General features: G+C 37.5%; 1 protein-coding gene across 1 annotated transcript; it reads left to right on the top strand.

Moving 5' to 3' along the window:
* Window positions 1-94: 94 nt before the first annotated feature.
* Window positions 95-23,978, top strand: LOC140143978 (uncharacterized; the record flags this gene model as incomplete). The annotated part of the gene is made up of 15 exons (XM_072165810.1): window positions 95-222; window positions 1,176-1,378; window positions 3,214-3,542; window positions 3,675-5,127; window positions 6,107-6,277; window positions 6,857-7,035; window positions 8,329-8,560; window positions 10,440-10,661; window positions 13,633-13,913; window positions 15,349-15,502; window positions 16,147-16,295; window positions 17,919-18,084; window positions 19,371-19,484; window positions 21,612-21,778; window positions 22,853-23,978. Coding segments are annotated over 15 exons (4,317 nt in total), but the record flags the coding sequence as incomplete, so codon positions are not given.
* Window positions 23,979-24,223: the final 245 nt, after the last annotated feature.

Consider the following 24,223-nt stretch of genomic DNA (forward strand, 5'->3'; position numbering starts at 1 on the left):
CTCTCAGCTCCCACAAAAAATATGTGAAAACGTCCATAAACGTTAATATCAGATCCTTTAACATGCATGATAATTCTTACTTTCTTCTTTTTAGATTCCAGCCATCTATAGCTTTGGCTTATTTATGATGCTGATAGTATCCTTCTGTTGGGTGACAGTATTTCTCATCATGCCTCCAGCTCTCACTTTATGGAATGGTTGGATAAACTGTGAAGTTCACTGGTAAGTTTAGTGTTTTTGGCGATGTCGGTGCAAATCTTATTGGCTGCAGCTTCAGATTGGAAGCATTATCTCGAAGTGCTAATACACACACACACACCCCCACACACACAGGTGTGAATTTCTTGGCTACTAGCCAGTCGGGCTGGTAACTCATAAAACTTACCAGCTTGACAGAAATGTTGCTAGCCCGACATTTACATGTATCCTAACCAGAGTGCTAATAAAAAAACACAATTCATAGAGTGCTAGTAAAAGCACAATTTACACAAAAACGGGTAGCGATAGAACAAAGCACTCCAGAGTCCGCAGGGACCTCCAAACTTGCAGAAAATCTGAAAGTAGGGGGTCCATAGTAGTGTTTGGTGAGTCAGAGTTGCACAAATGCAGCATAAATAGTATGGCTACGGTAGCGCTAGATTGAAAAGCTGGGGGTCTGCAGGAACCCTTGAACTCGCAGAAAATTTAAAAATAGGGGTCCTATAACTGTAGCCTAGCGCTACCCTTGCACGAAATATATAACTTTCTTTTTAAATGTACAGGAAAAGGAAGATATTGTTTCGCTTTCACATTGAAAACATATCAATGATATCATACACAATGTTGTTTTGAATATGTTACTGTCACTCAGTTTTGAAGCATTGTCTGATTTGTACATCCCTGCACACACACACACATTCAAAAGAGAAGGAGTATTAACTCCTTAATATAACTCCTACTGGTAAGGAGTGTGTCATTCTTACAATCATCTTATTATAACCTTCCCATTTATGCACCTGGTATGGATAGAGGCCAAGCCAGGGGTTTAAAAACAAATGTAATCAACAACGTATAGGTTCTACCCAAGCAAATTCCAAGCATTGCATACTGCCTAACAATAATCTTTCATGCACTGTACCGTATTGTCTTGATCAAGAATATCAACAAGAAATTCTTATTTTGAATCTACTTTACAGTTTCCCATCCAAAAGTACCCAAGATTCTGCTGCAACCACATCAGCTTGTCCAAGTTTACAGCGAGTCTTATCAGCACATGAACAGCAACAGCAAGAACAGCAACAGCGGGGGAGAAGAACATATACTGTGAGTGTTGTAGGACCGGAAGGAACTGTTCTGGATGATGACATCCCTATGTTGGATATAGATGAAGATCCACAAGGTAGTTATGCTCATATTTAGTATTTTGATCAGTTAGGCCAAATAAAAAAGAAAGTATGTCTCAGACACATTTGGTAAAAAAGCTAAGTGCTATGCGTTTTTTAAATTTTTTTAAGAATATGAGCTATGCGATATGCGATATTTTTATTTATTATTTTTTTTACAGTCAAGGCACAATATTTATGTACTTTTTGATATTCAAATACAGAAACATATAGTAATATAATATACACAATGAATAGTTTTGTTTGTCTCTTTTACAATCATGGCAAAATGTGTACAAAAAACATCAAGCAAACTGCAAAGAAGACAAAATTGGATCGCTATATGATACTGAAAAAATTAACATAGGGGTAAAAAAAAAAAATACGGCCAACGCGTAGTGCTAAGCGCTAAATTGGATTTCACATAGCAATGCATGTGGGTGTCTGAGACATACATTCTTTTTTTCTTGGCCTTAAGATACTAATTGAAGGCTGTAGTGGTAGAAGTGTGTACACAAGTGTTCTGAAATAATATATGAACAAAATTGTCCAACTTCATTTTATATAGATCGCAAATATTCACGTTTTGTGAAAATGTTAAACTAAATCATACAAGCGATGGAAAATGAATTACAGCGTGACTCATTCAAGTACACTTCTTTAGCTGTACATCCGTATCCACAAACATTCTTTGCTCTTAACTGAGTGCATATTCACATGTGTTTACCAGTTATTTTTAGTACATGTACCTACATTTTGTTGTTCCAGGTTCTGTGTTTTGTTTGTGTGAGTGAGGAAGTGTGTGGGATGGTGATGTTGATCTGAGGGTTTGTGATGTTTATTCAAAGTTGGTGTGTGGTTTCCATTGTTTTGTTTTTTGTGGCAGTGTGAAAGTATGCAGTGTCATTATTTTGTTTTTGTTTTTCTGCCTTAATCATATACCCTAACCCTAATGTTAATAGTTTGAAGTGAGTGTCACTTTTCAAAAGTTTACACAAAATGTTTGTTCAAAATGTGTAAACTGAGATTGAATATTGTGAGCACGAGACATTATATAAGTCAAGTCTTTGCAAAATTATTTGCTCTTTCCCTCTCTTTCTAATATTTGGGGTGTTTTATACATGCCGTACACAACCAACATTATGGATATTGGCGAAGATTATACTGACTGTCCGTGATTTGAACCCCAGACCTTCAATTTATTACTTCCCCAGTACTCTACATGTACCAACTGATAGAAATTGTGAGGTGATATCAAGATCTTTACAAAACTCTTTGGGTTCTCATCAAGCACACATGCTGCACACAACCAGAATTATGGATGGTGGATTACAGTACTGACTGCCCATGATTTGAACCTCACACCACACAATTTATTACTTCTCCAATACTCTACATATGGTTGTCAGAGGCATACTGACATCCACTCCTACGGGAGAATCCAGGGGGGGTGAGCAGCAAGCTCATTCCCTTGCCGGGTGGTAGTACCATATAGCCCCCAGATCCTGTCTGGGTGACCAACAGTGACTGAGCTACTTAACATCAACGTAGCACTCGTCAACCCGCAACAGTGGCCAGCGTGACGAGTTAGGGCCACAACCCCCAACTAATATGGCAGCACAAAGTATGAAACGGCCCTCAGTCCCCAGCAGCTCTCAAGTCCCTGACCACGGGAGCGGTTATGGTGAGGCGAGAGTAGAGGTGCTAAGAATCACTGGAAAAGGACAGGCTCCCTAAAGGAATTGACTATTTGCACATATAATGTGCGAACCCTCCTTGGCGAACCAAAACTTCATGAGTTGGAAAAAGAACTTGATCATATCACATGGGATATCCTCGGTCTATCACGAAGTTAGGCGTCGTGGGGAAAATCTTCTGGAACTCAAGAGTGGACACATGCTTTACACAAGGGGTAAAGATAATAGCAGCACTGGAGGAGTCGGCTTCCTAGTACGGAAAGACTTGGCATCAAATGTTGTAAGCTACAAAAACCAGTCGGACAGAGTAGCACAAGTCATCATCAAAATCTCCAAAAGACAGACCTTGAAAATCATTCAAGCGTGTTTGCCAACAACCAGCTACCCAGATGAAGATGTAGATGCAGTCTCTGAAGAAATTAACGAACTGCTCAACCAAGACAAAGCAAATCACACAATCATTATGGGAGACTTTAATGCTAAAGTAGGAAAGAAAACAAACTCAAATGAAACCATGCTAGGAAAATATGGTGTGGGAGAGTGAAATGAAAGGGGAGACAGGCTTCTAGAATTCACCGAAAGCAAGAACTTAAAAATCATGAATACCTTCTTCAAGAAAAAAGAATCTCAGAAGTGGACATGGCGAAGCCCAAATGGATTATATCGAAATGAAATTGACTTCATCTTGACAAGCGAACCAAAAAATGTGAAAGATGTCTCAGTTCTAAACCGCTTCAACACTGGAAGTGATCACAGGCTAGTAAGAGCAAGGATCTCCATCAACTTGAAACTGGAAAGATACAAACTCGTGCAAGAAAGAAGGATGCAGGTCAATCTGGATAAGCTACAACAGAACAAAGAAGAATTCCAGATGAAGCTGCAAAACAAGTTTGATATCCTGAATGATGAAGCAGAAGACCTAGATGTAAATGATGTCTGTGAAAGACTTACAAACACAATCCTAGATTGTGCTTTGGAGACAGCAGGGAAAAAAGACCCACAGAAGATAGACAGGATTTCAAAGGAAACTTTTGAAATGATGAAACGGAGACGGGAAATGAAGAACACGATTGGAATCCAACATATCAAGTATACAGAATTATGCAAAACCATAAGGAAGCGAATGACAAATGAAATCCGAGCACACAACACAAAGATGATTCAGAAAACTCTTGAAGATAACAAAAGCTACAAGAAAACAAAGCAAGGACTTGCCACTGGAAAATCTCAAATAATAGCACTGAAGGGGGAAGACAGAAACATAATCTCAGACAGAGAATTAGTCATCAAGCGGGTAGAAGAGTTCTACCAAGATCTCTACTCCAGCAAAGTCCAAATAACCCCACCAATTATAGACGTTGAAAGTGCAGAAGAGAATATACCACCAATTGGAGAGGATGAAGTTGACAAATGTCTCAATGACATGAAAAGAGGTAAAGCACCAGGAGAAGATGGAGTGCTAGTCGACATTCTCAAGGATGGAGGCAGCGCAGTAAAGGCAGAGCTTGCAAAGCTATTCACACTATGTATCCAGACTAACCAGACACCGGACAGTTGGAATAATGCCCTTATAATACTCATCCACAAGAAAGGGGACATCAAAGACTTGAAGAACTACAGACCAATCAGCTTACTCTCAAACACATACAAACTTTTCACCAAAGTTCTTACAAATCGGATTACCAACATCCTTGACTTCAACCAACCCAGGAACAGGCGGGGTTCCGGAGCGGTTATTCAACCATGGATCACCTTCATGTCATCAACCAAATTGTCGAAAAGATGGGTGAATATAGACAGCCACTATGCCTTGGATTCATTGACTACGAGAAAAGCTTTTGATAGCATTGAGATCCAGGCAGTCATCACAGCCCTCAAACAGCAAGGCGTCCATCCTGGATACATCCAGATAATAGATACTATCTACAGCAAGGGCACTTCAACAATCCGCCTCCACAAGGACAGTGACAAGATATCTATCCAACGAGGGGTGCGACAAGGTGATACCATTTCACCTAAACTGTTTAATGCGGCACTTCAAGAAATTATACGTCACCTAGACTGGGAAAGTAAGGGCATTAGCATAAACGGAGACAACCTGAGTCACCTTCGCTTCGCAGATGACATAAGTCATAATAACAGACAATGCTAAAGACCTAAGAGAAATGATCAATGATCTCAAACAGAGAAGCAATCAAGTGGGACTAAAGATAAACATGAAAAAGACAAAAGTCATGTTCAACCAGTTCGCCACAGAACAGCTGGTCATGGTAGGGAACACAGAAATAGAAAAGGTGGACCAATATGTGTACTTAGGACAACTAATCAACATGACTCACAATCACATGGATGAAGTAAAGAGGAGGACTAGGGCTGGTTGGTGTGCATTTGGCAAGCTGAATGACATCATGAGAAGTAAGATGCCAACTTGTCTGAAACGAAAGGTTTTCAACCAATGTGTACTACCAGCCATGACCTATGGAGCTGAAACATGGTCACTTACTAAGAGGATGGAGCAAAAACTGCACAGCATAGCATGGAAAGATGTATGCTGGGCTACACCAAAAGGGACAGGAAAACAGTGGCATGGATCAGGAGCCAAACAGAAGTTACAGACATAATCCACACAATAAAGATGAAGAAGTGGCATTGGGCTGGCCATCTTGCAAGATCAACAGATAATAGATGGACAAAGAATGTCACAGAATGGAGGCCTTGGCTGGGCTCAAGACACCAAGGCAGACAGAAAGTCAGGTGGAGGGATGAGATAGCAAGTTTCATAGGGATCAGGTGGATGGCAAAAGCAAATGACAGGAAACTTTGGTGGCAACTTGGGGAGGCTTTCGCCCTGCAGTGGGCTGAATACGGCTGATGATGATGATGACTCTACATATATCAACTAAGATCAAACCAGAAAGTGTGAGATGATACATGTATCAAGATCTGTAGGGAGAGCAAAAGCTCTTTAGGTTCTCAACCTTTCTCAAGTAAAGTCAGATTTGGCACTGTAGTTACTGATGATCAACATTTTTTTTCTGTCTCATACAGGTCTACTATGTGATGACGATGATGTCCCCATGTTGGACAACGTCGCCATTAGTACTGTGGTTGGAGATGGGAGCAACAGGAAGAATTTAGGAGGAACAACCAAGTTATTGCAGGCATTCCTGAAAAGATTTGTGGCTGATCCAGTGATAAAGTTTAGATGGGTCGTCATAGGTATGTATCTTGCTCAATGAGGTAGAACCAAAGAGTACCAACTCCACCATGTACCTGTGGATTATTTTCACTATGCACCGGGTAAACTTTGATCTAAAGTGCATGGGTTTTTTGCATCCTGCATGTAACAGGATGTGCCAAAATCATCCATTAAGGACTCCAAGCGCAAACCTTAGTAACACTCAAGTTACTTTAAAGACACAAATTATCTTTTGATTTTGGGCTCTTGCCTATATTTGCTGGAGGTACACTTTTGCTCCATGAGGTAAAACCAACGAGTACCAACTCCGATCTTCTTGTAAGGTTGAGTGGCAATGACTAACAAACATTCTTCATAAAATAACTATGTGAATTAGACAATCTTTTCCTTGTTTTCATTGTTGAAATGGATTCAATAATGTTTCACGATTGTTCACTGTTTTACAATTTGTGTCTAGCGTGGTTAATTGTATGATTTGCTTTGTTTGGGCACAGTAAACCTCACAGATGGTGTTGGCAGATCTTTGTTAAATAGTGATGAACAACAGTGAAACATGATTGAAAGTATACTACCGTTGCTTATTTGTTTTGTTATGACAGGTACATACCTACTGGTAGTAGCCGTCTCACTCACTTTAGTCCTTCAAATTCAACCATCCAGTCGGCCACCTGCCTTGTATAGAGAAGATACCAATCTTCAACGTCTTCTTGATCTGGCTTATAACTTCAGTGGAAAAGATATCAGTTGCAAATCATGCTCAGGATTCACTCAAGAGGGGGTAAGTAGCCATATAATATGGCTTTTAAGGGGAGGGGGGATTTTATAATAATGCATGGACACCACCACAAGAGAGGATTTATAGGATCTTCAACATCTTGATTGCCCTAAAACTTCATTGGAGAAGATATCAGTTGCAAATCATGTCCAGAATTCATGCGAGATGGGGTAAGCCAACGATTTTAGAGACCCCATAGAGGTCTGGGTGGTAGGGTTCGGATCATCAGTGTCTTCTTAATCGGGCTTATACAACATAAGCAACAAAGGCATCAATTAAAATAATGCTCTGGATTTACACAAATTGGGCTAGGTAACATTTAATTTTAAAGGCAACACTGTATAAAAATGGAAGCAATCTCAAGAAAATATCCTCAATCCCCTCCTCATCCCTTTCCTCCTCCTCCTCTTCCTCCTCCTCCTCCTCCTCTTACTCCTACTCCTACTTCAAGCCAAGGATAACAAGAGGAATATGCACACACTAATTGAGGTTGCTGGGAGCCTCTATTATACCTTACATTAAGGGGTGGGGTATGAGCGTTTGGACAGTATTTATTGTGGGACATTAGAGCACATCAGACATATCAATTGCATTCTGAATCGAAGAATGTCCTTCTGATATCAAATAATTTAGATTTTTGAAATTAAATATAATACACATTTTATGGCAAATGATTAAAATTGATATTTTTGAAATATAACAGTCCTTGAAGTAAACTTTATAAATCTGATGATATGTACTTAAAGTGTATGTAGGTGGGATGAAAAGCCGATCAATTGAAAATTTTGACCTTTCGTATTGAAGATATGGATTTTTTCCCCAAAACACAAAAAAAAATTAGGTCTTTTTGGGAAAAAATACATATCTTCAAAATGAAAGGTCAAAATTTTCAATTGATCGTCAGCTTTTCCTCCCAGCTACATACACTTTAAGAATGGTATATCATTAGATTTAGAAAATCTACTTCGAGGATTGTTATATATCAAAATTGTGAAAAATATCAAAATTTAATAATTTGTCATAAAATTTGTATTATATTGTGAATTTCAAAAATGAAAATTATTGATATCAGAAAGACATTCTTCATATTCAGAATGCAATTGATATGTCTGATGTGCTCTCATGTCCCACAAAAATACTGTCGAAACACTCAAAACGCTCATTCCAGATAATTGAGGTTGCTGGGAGCCTCTATTATACCTTGCATTAATTTCACAAAGAAATCAAGAATCCATGTCAAAAGCTCTTGCCCTGTAAGCTTACATAAAAGTAATTTCCTTTTTTATTTCATTGAAGCCACAAGCACCAGTTCATCATCCTGTCACACTGCCAACTATAAATCTGCCTCCTTCGATGACATCACCAAGCAGGCATGTGACAACTAAAACACATGACAACAAGGTGACAACTAAACCACATGGCAACAAGGTGACAACAGACTCTATTCCCAACACTACTCCAGCAGCGGATGCTGTCACTACTGCCACAGCAAAGGTTCCTGTTACCACAAAAGCACCTGTTACTGATAGTAAGTCTGGAAATATTTTGTGACACAATCCACTCAATATGTGGATTTAGGGTTTCTCTACCGGAAGTCAATTTGTGCCGAAATTCATTCCCACAATGCAATAGGTGTATTGCATAACAAAGGAGATGGATTAACCTCCGAACTGTATCTATTGTTATGCAACACACTTATTGCATTGTGGGGAGGAATCCCTGAATCTGCGTATTCAGATCCCCTCAGACCAAAGCTGGAATATTTGAAAATTGAGTTATCATTCAAAACTTGCACAGTATAAGCTTAGTAATGTTGAAATCTAGAAGTCTCTGCCAGGCTTGGTTGCTAAGTTTTTATATCGTCACTGGGCGGGAAAAACCTTATATGTACTTTTGGCCCTTGTAGGTATAGACTTTATATTGAAGATTTTGCTTTATCCATGTTCAAGGGCCAAAGTACATCCAGGAAAAAACTCATATTAACTTTTGGCCCTTGAACATGGATAAAGCCTTATAGGTGTAGACTTTATATTGAAGAGTTTGCTTCATCCATATTCAAGGGCCAAATGTATATATGAGGTTTTTCCCGCCCAGTGACGATATGTGCTTTTCGTTCCTCAATTTTGCTATATCTTAATTTCATTATTGTAGGTTTTGGTCTGATTGGATAAGATCAAGTTACATTTGTGTCTCAATCTTGCATATCGAGGGTTGAGAACCACAAAGTCTGAACTCACAAAGTAAGTCTTTGTGAGTTAAGGCTTTCTCAACCCCTGATATATTTCTTCCCGCCACATGGATTAAGGGGACATTTGAGATTTGTCCTTACTTTTATTTGCATGTTTATAATGGTTACCTATAACTTCTTATTGCTGCTGTATATTTAATGTAGCTGGTGCAACTTTAGAATCTGGTGCATACTCATAAACGGTGCATACTCACAGAATAAACGGTGCATACTCATAAAAGGTGCATACTCATAAATGGTGCATACTCATAAAAGGTGCATACTCATAAATGATGCATACTCATAAATGGTGCATACTCATAAATGGTGCATACTCATAAATGGTGCATACTCATAAATGGTGCATACTCATAAATGGTGCATACTCATAAATGGTGCATACTCATAAATGGTGCATACTCATAAATGGTGCATACTCATAAATGGTGCATACTCATAAATGGTGCATACTCATAAATGGTGCATACTCATAAATGGTGCATACTCATAAATGGTGCATACTCATAAATGGTGCATACTCATAAATGGTGCATACTCATAAATGGTGCATACTCATAAATGGTGCATACTCAAAAACGGTGCATACTCGTGGAATTAACACAGCTTATGGGTGGCATACTTTAATGTATAACTTTTAACTTGGCCAATTTTAATAGCTATATTAGAAAATGATGTCATTCGAAAATGCCAGATCTATCTTGGTTTTGTCGCAAGTCACCAAACTCAGTGCGTGTAAGGCAGTGATTTGGAAATCATATCATGCACAATATACTATGCTGTTGTGAATTTTCGTTCTCTCTATATTGTTGACAAAGTTTCAGCACCACAGGTCTTGATAATCTTCGTACATGGATTCTACATTTTACTTCCACATTTTACTTTCTTAACCCCCTGAGCACTACCTGCCAATCTAACATTGCCTCATTGGCCAATTTCATAATATTTTCATTTCAATTACCAATCAGATTGGAGCTTTGCAAATAATTCACCCCAATTTTTTTGTGTGGTGAAATTATTGTAACAATTTTGCTAATTGGTCCAATTGATAATGAAAACTTCTTTTTGACCAATAGGCAGGTAGTTCTCATGAGGTTAAAGTCATTGGTGTGATTCTTATTACATGTACATTGGACGTCCTATATTGTTTTACCCCAATCAGAAAAAACATGTGCCAACGTTGATCTTCACTGCAAGTATGGAGCCAAGTGCGAGGATGTTCCCAACCTGGGGCCAAAATGCCAGTGTGAGACCGGATGTCCGGTTGAAATGGAGCCATTATGCGATACAGAGGGCAACACACACATCAATGAGTGCGAGCTGAAGGTGGTGAGCTGCCAACTGGAGAAGAAATTTACTATTGCACACAAAGGACAGTGCAAAGGTGTGTCTAGTTGTATCCAATGCATTTGAATGGATGGGCAGGACTACATATTCATTGGGCTGTTCATGTTGAAATCCATACACAAATGGAAAACATGACCTTAATCTCCCATATAGGTGGAGTAGAACCCCACATTAAGGTAACCCTGTTTGAAATTTACACTCCTTGTGTGGAAGATTTTAAGGTCATGTCTTCCATAGGGGGTGTATGGATTTCAAGTCGAATAGCCCAATGTTGCCCATGTGTTTGTGTCACCTTGTACTCATCTACAGATAGGGAAATTGTGTGCTGTGTGCTGGCAGTTTATTCTGCCATATGCCTTATAGACTTAGCTGTAGTGCAGGTAAAGGAAAATAACATTACAGTGCTTTACGCAACATTAATCAACATTTAATGAAATATTTGCTATAACACACTAAAAATGCACAAACCTTTTATTACACATGCATTAAAAATGTACAAGCTTATGCTCCAAATGCTGCAGGTACAAAGTTTTGGTCCCCATATGATAATCCAATATGGCTATAATCCCATAGTATAGTCATAGAGCTTGAAATTCCTCCTGTTTTCAAAACATTTTTGGTTTTATCATAATTTCTCCATGGAGAGATGAGAGGGAAAAGGGGGAAAACAGAGAGAGAGGTAAAAGTAAATTTGCTTCAGAGTTCCAGGTACGCTATGGTGGTCATCAAGAAGAGGTGAGTTCTGTGACCATTCTAAATGCTCAATGATCAGTGGGTCTTGATGTCATGATATGATTGTTACTCAACCAATCACCATGATTGTTTATTACTACTGACTTCACACTCGCTTGATGCAGGGTACATTACTTTGAACAGACAATATATAAGAGAAAGAAATTAGTAAAACATGAATGGCAACACAAGTGAGTGTAAAAGCCTATTTAGTGATTTGTTCATCCAGAGGATCATAAAAATCATAAAAATTCAGATTTTGGCACTTTTGTTAGCATGATAGATGGGGGACTGCTCTATAATCCGACGCTTCTATAATCCGAAGGTTCTTTAGTCCGAAGGTTCGCTAGTCCAAACATGTGTTCATACCATTCGCTAGTCCGAATTTTAAAAGAGGTTCTCTAGTCCGAAAAAAATTTAAAAGAGGTTCTTTATTCCGACGGTTCTTTATCTCGAAGGTTCTATAGTCCGAATTTTGAAAAAGGTTCCCTAATCCGAATATTAAAAGAGGTTCTTTAATCCGAATTTTAAAAACGGTTCTCTAGTCCGAATATGAAAATAGGCTCTATAGTCCGAATTTGAGAAAGGGTTCTATAGTCCGAAATTGTAAAAGGGTTCTATAGTCCGAAACGGATACCGTGTTCTTTAGTCCGAATCAGTAAAAAGGCTCTATAGTCCGATTTTTTTATAACATTAACATTTACTGGATAGATAATAGCAGAGTTTATGGTAAACGGGATGACGCCACTTTTGCCCCCCCCCTTATCAAAAACAAATCCTGCGTTCGCGCCTGATATCCCCAACTTAGACAGAGATCTTAAAAATACGATATTTGTTCCAAAAATGCTGACATATTTTTACACCATCAGAAACGAAAAGAAAAATAATGAATGGAACGAAAATATAAAGAAACCTGAAGAAGTACAAAACACACACACACACACACACAAAAACAGAACAAAAGAAGGAAAGACACAATGAAAGAAAATAAATGAAAGAACAAATGAAACAACTGAATAAAGACTAAAAGGAAGTCCAAATGAAAGAACAATGAATACAAAGATAATGAACTTTAACAAAGAACAAGGAGAAGAAAGAAAGAATATAATAAAGATAGAACGAAAGAAATTTGAATATAGAACAAACAAAAATGAGAAAGGGATTTTAAGAAAGAGCTAATGAAAAGAAATATTGAACGAAATCAAGAAAGAATAAATGAATGATGATTTGACACTGAAACAGATGATGAAAATAAAATTCGGACTATAGAACCTGTTTACCAATTCGGACTAAAGAACACGGTATCCGTTTCGGACTATAGAACCCTTTTGCAATTTCGGACTATGGAACCTTTTTTAAAATTCGGACTATGGAGCCTAGTTCCATATTCGGACTATAGAACCCTTTTTTAAATTCGGACTATAGAGCCTATTTTCATATTCGGACTAAAGAACCGATTTCAAAATTCGGACTATAGAACCTTCAAATAAAGAACCATCGGAATAAAGAACCTTCGTAATAAAGAACCGTCCGGATTAACGAACCTTCGGACTAAAGAACCGTCGGAATAAAGAACCGTCGGACTATAGAGCTTCCACCGATAGATGTTCTATAAATAGCCTGCTGCATGCTGTATCAAAATACTGTGCAAAGGTGGGTGACCGACCCCATAAAAGTCTTAAAATTGTTATTAGGTATTTTTGAAATGAAACATTTGCCAAAAAAAACACAAGACAGCAAATTACAGATTCATGTTAAATGTCTTATTTTGTCTTTAATACTAACTTTTGGTTTAACCACTAGCACATCTATTACACTAACAAAGGTGACAAAAGCTGAATATTTATGATATCTGGATGAGCAAATCACTAAATAGACTTTACTTCATACTTTATTTACACCAACTTGTGTTGCTTGATTCATGTTTTACTAATTTCTTCCTCTTATATATTGTCTGTTCAGAATAATGTGCCTTGTATCAAGCGAGTCTGAAAGCAGTAGTAATAAACCCTTGGATCACTGAATATAGGCCTTTAAAATGGCTTTTTCTATGTGTTACAGAGGGCATTGAAATAAATTGGATTTACACATATGGTTGGAAGAGCTAGAGAAATGAAGGTGGAGATTACTGATTGATAATTACAATCACTCATTAGAACATGATAAAAGTTTAGAAATACAGAGTATCTAGGATAAAAAAAATCATAACATGTACTTTGATATAATTATTGTATTTTATAAATTATAATAAAAATATAATGATCATATTCTCTCAGATACAGCTGACCTACCCAGCCTACCCCCAAGGGGTGGTGGGGGTGGTAGTGGAGGTGGCGATAGCCCAGGAGGGGCTCCTGGACCAGATACCGGTGCTCACACTGGGGGAGGCTCTGGGGGTTCACCAGGAGCAGATTATAACCCTTGCAATGGAGGCAAATGCGGAAATGCAGCTGCCAGACCTATTCTTGATACCACGGCTGTGGTATATGTGGTGTTTGGAGTGATTGGAGTAGATTCCAGTAATATCACCAAGGACCATGTCCTCAATGAAGATAAAGTGAGTGAACATTGTATAGACCACTTGACATGTGACATCATTGCCCGGCAGTATGTGTCCGAATTATGGCAATTTCCATTGTTCTTTGCCCTATAGTGTGCTTACGCATTGCTCAGGGCACATGCATTTTAAATCCATACCCACATTTCAAACAGAACGAGAAAGCCATTGAGCAGTGTAGCGGTTCATTCAAGAATATCAATAGACCAGTCCCTCCCCTTTGTTGATAAAGAATGATGTCAAGTGGTCTATACAAAACATGATTGTGTATTGTGTTAGAGTATATAGCTGGAAACTTGTAGTAAATTTAATAAGTGATATTTGGGATTCTCAATCATTGTGAGTACAACATATACCTTATTTAAGATTTTGCAATCACATTCTGATATGGTCCAGTCACTCTGGTGTGCAGTCGGCTATCTTTAATATGAAATCAAACCCAAAATAAGTTGTTACAAAAAGATAAAAACAAAGAGTACATTCTATAGTATGTGATGCGATGAAGCAAAATCAGTCAGAACTCGGAAATATTGATTTTGAGATATTTCTTGTTTTGGAAATTCTTTAATTGCTCATATCTTTTGAACTGGTTGCTCAATTTCAATAGGGTTTTCTGCCAAATGCAGCTTTGTAAATGCTTTTTACTATCCTAGAAACTGAAAATTCAATATATCCGAGTTCCGACTGATTTTGCTTGATCGCATCACATATATCAAGCTAATCTACTGTATTCAACTTGCCACTCTTCCCTAGCCTAGTAATCGTCCCCTACAGACATTTTCACCCGATAACTGTCTAAGTGCCTCCATTTCAATGCATCTGTAAGTAAATTCTGCCATATGTCCAAATAAACTCTTACTATCAAAACCATCCAGCTTATTATTATGATGAATTTGATTTCAGATACACTTATTTTTTGTCGCTTTAATGTGTGTAAATTCCCACTTATAACAGACCTGCCAACTATCCCTCATTTGGGGTTTACCAAAGTGAAAATGAGGGACAATCCTGTTTCCTGAAACTTTCAGTGATGGCAAATTTAAATATAAGAACAGCAGAAAATTATCCAAATTTCACTTTAAAATTTTGCTATAGCATTGTAATTACTCTATCGTAATAAATTCAGACCTGCAAAAGCTTCTGTATTCTGAAAGTATTGCACACCTCAAGTCTTCGAATTTGTCGGTATCTGGTTTGTGTACACATACAAGGTTTTGGTCTCAATGGCCCTCTTTCTGACTTTGGTAGGTTGGCAGGTCTGTAATATAACTTCCATTTCATCATTATAAATTGGCGCCTGTGAGTGGGTGATCGAATACAGTACTACATTATTTCTAGATATCTTATTTCGAGTTGAATTTCTTATAATCATCTGAAACAATGTACAAATCAATATCTAACATGCCTGAAACTTTTTCTATTTTAATTCCAACAGGGCACAGTAATCTATGATGATAAGTTTAAAATTAAAATTGATAAGTTCTTCAACCAGGATTTTGGCACCATTAGAGCCCTTTGTAAAATTTGTAAGTCATTGGCAAAGAGGACAGACATAGTGATGAATGGCGGAGCGGAATGCTTTCCGTCATGTGAGTACATTTTCTTTGGTTCCTTCCTTCTCTTCCTTCCTCCCTTTCAAGCCCCATGTGACTTAATAACTTTATTCAGCTTTCTGACACCATACTTAGTAAGATCTGAACGGTTATCTGCAAGTCATTATCAGAGAGGACAGACCTACTCCAGATTCCAGAAAAATACAACACTAATTTTTATGGATTAAAAATATGATCCTGTTTTGCCAAATGAAACATAGCTAAATCCTTATTGAGTAGTTAGTTCGTACTGGCAATGAAAGCCAAATTTTGATATTTGGTCAATTTTTGGAAATAAGGGCCGAAATGTGTGTTGGGGCATTTTTTCGGATGCTGTGACAATCAAGCCCAAAGACTTGAGTTGAGACTAATTTCAAATTGTGCTTTCTAATTTTTGAAAAAACAAACACAATTTTACCCTTTTTCATTACCATTTATCAAAAATAACACAAAATATTTAGATTATGAGCCAACTCTTATCCTATACTCAAGATGTTGATTGTTTAGTCTTAGAATTTTGTGACTACAATTGTAAGAAAACATAAAAAATTACATCTGTTTGTAAATTAATAAACAAATAATAATTGTGATGACTCTTTTCTTTAATCTGTGATGACTTTGTTTTTGTTGATCATTTGCAGCTGTTGAGAATACAATTAGTCGACTAGCACAAGTAGTTCCTGAATGTGCTGATCTACCAAGGCCAAACCTTATGAAGGGTCAAAGGTCAAAGTCCATAGGGAAAACAAATAGAGGAGAGCTTGTGTGGCTTGCTATGGCTTTCGAATCAGTAAGTATATTCACTAATTATGTCTCACCTATTTGGTTTTATAACGTTAAAATTTGAATACATATAAATTGGTACAAAGTCGTGGGATGGTGGTGTGTATGTTTATGGGTGGAATGGGTATGTGGTTGTGTTGGTGCTACCTTTGTAGTTTGGTCAATATGGTTCCAAATATGCATTAACTGCTTGTCGTCATTGGGTGGGGAAGAGCTCATGTACCGTATTCATTCCAATAAGCGCCCAGGGCGCTTAACAAAGTCATTTTGGGTGGGCGCTTATTTTATACCTGGTTTCCGTAATTTTTTCGTAACAGGCGTTTATTAGAGACAATTTTACATATGTTATAAAGGGCTCTGAGACGTTTTAATAGCTTTTCTGATGCAGAAAATGTATTGCAAGTTTACACAGGATTGTAGCCCTCCAGCTATTTCACTGTATCAATGTCTCTCTGTCACTTCAACATTAATGGTATCCTTTAGCAAATTGAAAATATCCTAGGTGGGCGCTTATTGGGGCATGGGTGCTTATTGGAATGAATACGGTAATTTGAAAGGTCAAAATGCAATCCTATTATGTAAAAGATGGGTTCCATAAACCCCGTTTGCAATTTTTTCAAATTCTTTTTTATGTGTCACTTTGCAAAAAACTGTAAATTGTGTATGTGTCCAAGCTGCATACTTGTCTAAACTGCATACATATCTAATCCATTCTTTTGCTTCTCATGCAAAATGACACATAATGAGGTTTTGTCATTGGACTTTGTTTACTACATAGAAAGGATTGACATCAAAAGAGAAATTCACATAATTATTAGGTTTTCTGTCCAGTGATGTTATGTGTTTATGATTCTGCAGAGAGGAAACTATGTTCTGACATAAATGAATTGAAAGATGAGAAAAGTAAAAAAAAATGAACCAGAGCACTCACATTTCTTGTCTGGAACTCATCCAACTGCTCCTCATGGAGCTTCATCATATTACATTATGCTGGTTTCGTAGTGTTTTGTGATTAATAAATCCAGGGGCAGTCACCAGGCAGTACAACGCTCGGCGGCAGCGGTTTGCAAACATGTCGCTGTTCTGTTCTCAAAATAACATGCAGTGCCATACGTCACAAGCGACACTAGTTCCAAGTTGATTTGAAGTCAACTCCTCGTGATTTGCCAATTAAAGTATCAGTGATCAGAGTATTGGTGAGATGCAGCTTGCTGCTTGGTCACTGCTAGCATTTTGTGTGCGTCTGTGCAGTGACAAATATCACCATTAACTCTCTTCACTCGGGTGTCGACTGCAGACGATGTCAGAAAATGTCAGAAATGTGAATTTTCATGACCATATTTGGAATCAGCATGAAAAATGCATTAAAATGAGTACAAACAAGCCTACTTTTGGTTCAGTGGTTCTTAAGATAGCTTTGATATTTTGAGAAAATACCTGAAAACTTGGACTTTTTATATGTTGAAGCCTGTGGCTAGCATGTAGAGCATTAACGGGCTGAACAGCAAAGGGCATAACACTATGAAACAAGTGTTATACTACTCATCATGTGTGTCTCTCATTCCCTTACTCCCTGCTAGGGTGAAACATTAGGCCCCCTTCTTACTGATTTTACTGATTCTATTACCAGGTAACCTACATGGGCAAGTCATCATTTGAAGCCTACAAGGATTACAACCTATGGGAGAATGCTCTTGACAGTATCAAAGCAGAACTAACTGATGAGGAAAGAGTTGGCGTGGAAAGTGCCTACCAAACTAGTGATTATTGGAAACAAGTTTTCATGGAAATAGTCGGTAAGTATCATCACCATAATACTGCTCTGTGTGCAACAAAAAGGGCACAACAGATATCTTGATAGAAATTGAATATTCACTTTTGATGGCCCTTGTTGATGTTACTTACCTTGCCTATAATAGTTACTGAAGCACCCCAAATTCAAACATGTGCAAAACCTAAATGCAGCCTTTATAATTGCTTTGTATTGGGCAAGATATTGGTAGCTGAGTATACATTTTATGTGTTTTCTTAAAGTAAGCAACATCTCAGCTGTGCCCTGTTTTAAAGGAGGATTTCATGATCCTAGCATCCTCTTTTTATGACATTATTCAGTAGATATCCACGAAAAAAGCTTATTTCCAAAATTTCAGTTGATTCCGATTTTGCGTTTGCGAGTTATGCATGATTATGTGTATTACACTGCTCCATAGACAATGTGTTGTAATTTCGTTCTGGTGCACCAGAACGAAATTCAAATTTGGCGATATTTTTGTTAAACGAATTAATCTGCAAGAAATATTTGGTACATAAACATTCATTTTTTGTCAGGGGGGGGGGGGGCACTCTGCCCCACCTGCCCCCCCGCTGGCTACGCTACTGCATAGGTGTAATGTAATGTAATGTAAGATGGAAGGTGTTGTCCACCTCTGGCCTCCTTTGGCCTTTTGGACAGCTCCGCCATGCCATAATTAGTGACATGTTAACCAATGAAATGTGTGTAATAATATGTATGTATTGGCATGGAAAATAAAATATCTATCTATGTAGCCAGAGGTATCCAGTGGTGTAAAAATCTCAACTGTTTTTGGGAAAAGTGGGGGGATGAGGCTGTGGATCACGAAATGCCCCTTTAATATGACTGTATACAGGCCACAATTACCCCAATTTCATTTAACTCATCAATCTACTTCATACAAGGCCGTTCCGACCATTAGGCCAGGTAAGGTGGTCACCCAGGGCGGCAAACACAGATGGGTGCAAAAAAAGTGGGGGCGAAAAAAGAAAAGAGAAACAGAAAACAGGGCGGAAAAGGAAAAGGGTATGTTTTGGTGGTGCGTCAGGGAGAGGCTTTGCCTAGGGCGGCAAAATCCCTAGGAATGGACCTAACTTCATACATACACTTTGTTTTGAATGTTGAAAATTCATACTCCTGATGAAGTGTGCTTCACAAAGGATTCCACAGTTTTCTTTTTACCTCAAAGAGGAAGAACAAAAGAAAACTTTAGACCACTTCTTTTACAGTATATGGCTCATATAATTAACCCTTACTTCATTTTTCATTTTAAATATTTTTGTATTTTAGGTGTCACCAGTGCCATCTACGGTTTAGCGCTCTCGCTACTAGTGTGTGTTATAGCAATCGTTATATTCACAGCCCATGTTGGTATTCTACTCATTGCCTTCTTCACAATAACAGGTTAGTATGACAAACACAAACATTTTTAAATAAAATGCACATTATTAAAAATAGAACTTATGTTGTGCTATTTTTATTTTTAATCACACAATTCTTTAAACAAATGCCTACCGTATTGTCTGTAATAAATGCTCCCCAGTAATAAACGCCCCATAAACATTTCTGTGCCATATTGCATACCTGCCAACTACTCAGATTTTCGGAGTCACTCCGATTTCCCAAGTTTTTTTTGTTTTTTTTTTTTTTTTTCCAAAGTTTTCGGCCACTCTGGAGCGCCACTGGACCTATTTTGAAGTGCTAGAATTATTCACAGTGAATTTGAAAAAATTGGAGAAAAATTAAGATAAAATTACAGTTTGTTATCCTTAATATGCAAACCACTAATGTTTACCTCTTTATCTAGCACATATTATAAATGCATGAAAAAACAATGCATGTATAATATTTGTGATAGATGAAGAGGTAAACATTAGTTAGTGGTTTGCATATTAAGGATAACAAACTGTAAATTTTTTGTAATTGTTTTCCTTTTTTTTTTTTTTTTTTAACTGTGAATGATCCTAGCACTTCAGAATACATCTAGTGGTTCTCCAAAGTCACCAAATATTGAAAAAAAATTTTAATGGATTTATTTTCCTGAATTTTCAACTTTGTATTGTGCATCATATCAGTGTCCTATCATTCACGTAGGCCTTGTTGTAAAGCTAAAGAATCACTTCAACGAATGATCGTTATGTACAAAAGTATAGGAAACTGCATTTTTAAAAGCACATTTTCTGTGTGAAGGAAGCATATTTTTCAAACTTATAAAAACAGGTCCCAGAATGTTTTTTCACATTTTTCAAAGGTTGTAGTCATCAAATATGTGTTGAAATTGTTGCTAAATATGGAGTATAAATCCCTCCTCAAATGCAAACCTTCAGAATAGGTCTAGAGGTTCTCCAAAGTCACCAAATATTGAAATTTTTTTTTTAATGGATTTATTTTCCTGAATTTTCAACTTTGTATTGTGCATCATATCAGTGTCCTATCATTCACGTAGGCCTTGTTGTAAAGCTAAAGAATCACTTCAACGAATGATCGTTATGTACAAAAGTATAGGAAACTGCATTTTTAAAAGCACATTTTCTGTGTGAAGGAAGCATATTTTTCAAACTTATAAAAACAGGTCCCAGAATGTTTTTTCACATTTTTTCAAAGGTTGTAGTCATCAAATATGTGTTGAAATTGTTGCTAAATATGGAGTATAAATCCCTCCTCAAATGCAAACCTTCAGAATAGGTCTAGAGGTTCTCCAAAGTCGCCAAAAACTTGCCACGGACTCTGTTTTCTAGGTTTTCAATGTTGGCAGGTATGATTGTGTGAGTAAGCTTAAAATTGCATCAGTCATGTTAGTGACAGTCACAAAATTGCATGGACAAAACCTATTATGACTCAAACTTCCATCCATTTCATTGCCTAATTATGGTAGAATTTCATTAATTTTATTAGATTTTTGCTTGATGATGCACTTAGGGATGTTATTTTGTTGTATTTGCCGCAAAAATTTCATTTTCCACGAAAATTTCATTTTCCACATGATTCTGTGGGCGCGGCCATCAGTAGTATACTAAAATGCAGTAAACCTTTGACGAGCGCGTGTTGTAAGTATACATCGCATATTTACTGCGTTGGACGCACTTGTCTCTGATTGGCTGCTGAGGCGATCTGCTGTTGCCGAGTGGAAATTTATGAATGAACTGTGCGACGTACGCGTTGTTAGCGCAGAATTTGCAACATCACGGTAGTCGCGCTCGTCAAAGGTTTGCTGCATTTGACTAAAGCACTAGTATAGTCATAAATTCCTCCTTTTTACAGGATCACCATCAGGAATTTGAATCCGATTTTGAAATTTTGTTTCACTAAAAATTCACTTCTAATAAACGTCCCTCTTTTGGAAAAATGCAACACCCCAGGGCATTTACTTCAGACAATACGGTATATATTTTTACTTTTGTGATTGTGAAGATTATAATTCACACAGGGTTGGTTTCTATGAGGCAAATGTGCACAGCAAAACAAAGGTGGCAGCTGTGAGACTTATTTTTTCTTATAAATTAATGGTCTCTTATTTCTGTTTTATTGCAGGTGTTATCCTGGTAGTTATAAGCATGTTCTATCTTCTAGGCTGGCAGATGGGTGCTGTCGAAGCAGTATCACTATCTATATTAGTAGGATCATCGGTAGATTATTGTATTCATCTTATTGAAGGATATCTTGTTGCAGGCGATGAGGTACCCAATGCTGAAACTAAAGTAAGTACTGCAGGGGCTAGATACTGGAGTAGGACTATGATAGGGATAAAAGGGGTAAAAGCTGTATAAAAAAGGTAATGGAGACGATCCTGTATAAACAGTGATCGGAGTGCCCGTTTCTCTTTCATTGGCGATTGGGCCAGACTCCTCCATGTAATGTTGCTATAGGGGATCGCTACACCTCCTCTACAGCGAGTCTGTTACCTTCCCAGCATTTAAGAATGCCGGTAGCCATTTAAACACCTGGGTGGAGAGGAGTAATCGAGATAAAGTGCCTTACTCAAGGGCACAACACGATGGCGTCGCCGGGACTCAAACCTACAACCTTCCGATATTCCGATTATGAGTCAATGCCCGTTTTGCTAGGCCACCATGCTCCAGAAGCTGTATTTCAATCCCTATTAGATGGGTCATTTAGATACAGGAGTGGGCTGTTATCAGGCAGTTTTGTTGTCCAAATGTACGCATTTTTATTTATTTTTTTCAGCCTGTTATGGGCCTTGAAAGGCCAAATTCATGCATTTTTCAGGCACTTTTCAAAAAAGCCATTCTCATGCCTGGGCATTAGTATGTATACCTAACGTAGATCACCTACAGAGGTAATTTTTACCATTTCCCTCATGAACAGGCAAAATCAAATTTTCCATGCAACTTAAGTAATGCTGTAATTACGATAAAGATAGTTAACTGTAAAATGCAGCCATTGAAGTGCAATTCTAGATATCTTTTCAGTGAAAAATACTCAGACAAAGGCGCTTAACCAGATATTGATAATCTAGAATAAAACTGAGTTGGCGCTCTTTATGGATGGGACTAATTAATTAAAATTTACAGAAGGTAAATTTGTTGATGAGATGTTGTGAAGCTTAACGGGCTGTAAAAGATATACATAATACTGGAAGTGATGAATTGATAATGAATTCAAATTAATTGCTTGCTTCAATTATTGTTCTAACATTGGATATTCTCATACATGTATCAATATTCCTTTCAAAACAATCTTGCTGAATTTGAACAAATTAATAATAATTTGAACAAATTAATAAATAAAATTGACATTTTTCTATTTCACAGTCTAACAGTGCATTACGCCAGTGGCGTACCAGACAAGCACTCACAACGATAGGCGTGTCAATTTTAAGCAGCGCCATCACCACGTTAATAGCAGCGATACCCCTATCGTGCACCACCATCCAACTCTTCGCTAAATTTGGCAAGATCGTCGCTATCAACACCTTCGTTTCAATCGTTTTCACCTTAACCGCATGTTCGTCGTTCTTGAGTTGCTTCGCTCCTGCGAGATACAAGTGGAACGTGAAATGGCTTTGCATAAGTATCATGGTGGTAGGTACGTTGTTTGGCGGTTTCGTTCTTGCCTTATATGGAATGCATAGGTCAGGGTTTACAATACCGGGACCATCTGGTGATACTTTATTTGGATAATGAGATTTATAATGTATCAATAATTTATATGTTAAATATGTTGTTCATGTGTGTCGTGCCTCGCTAAATCAAATCTTATATGCTGTTTTACCATTTTCCCGAAGATTTTATTGAAATATTTTAATTGGAGAGATTTTTAATAATTTGGTGATGTTTTGCAGTGAGCAAATTGAACAAGGTTTGCAAATTTGCAGACTAGCTTTCCACCTAACCTGTTCCTCAAATGGACTATTCCATTTAAAATCCACACTACCCCTGTAGAAGATTTTGGAAATATCTGCTGCAGGGGGAGTATGAATTTCAAATGGAATGAGCAACTTAGGCTGCTCCATTTTAATTTCATATACACTCTGAGAAATATTCAACCTGAATCATCCCCTGATGGAGAGAGAGTTTTTCAAATGCAGCTGCTAATGTGTTAATTTGAAATTCATACTCCCACAAAATCTTCCACAGAGGTAGTGTGGGTTTTAAATGAAATTGTCCAATAGACCATTTCAAATCAAAGGTGTGGAAAGCATAGTTAATATGCCTCAAAGTAAGTTTGTAAACATAAAATCAAAATCCTGTGACTGAAAATACCATTATATTGTGAAATTTCTTCAATGACAATGAAAAAAGTATCTTGCCATTATATTCATCTATTATCTGTACATGGTACATGTAAGTTTTTTATTTATTTTATTTCTGATCCAGTTTTGCCTTCAAAGCAAAAGATGATATGTACACTCTTAAAACTATGTGGTTACTGTGGTTGGGTTCAAGCCTTGAAATAAGCAGGCGCGGGGAGCAAATTTGCTCTCGTAAAGCCACCAATTGCTCCTGGTCCTTGTAAAATTCATGAACCAGGAGCAATTTTCTAAAATAAATTGCTCCTGGTTACAGTTTTGCACTTGATGCAGTCGTGCTGGTATGCTGTATTGTATATGCAGAAAAAAATTTAATATTTGAAAATTGCTCCTGTTTCTTCAGAAATTGCTCCTGGTTCTTGTAAAATCCCAG

This window comes from Amphiura filiformis, unplaced genomic scaffold, assembly GCF_039555335.1.
Source record: "Amphiura filiformis unplaced genomic scaffold, Afil_fr2py scaffold_35, whole genome shotgun sequence".
In the NCBI taxonomy this organism is placed as follows: Eukaryota; Metazoa; Echinodermata; class Ophiuroidea; order Amphilepidida; family Amphiuridae; genus Amphiura; species Amphiura filiformis.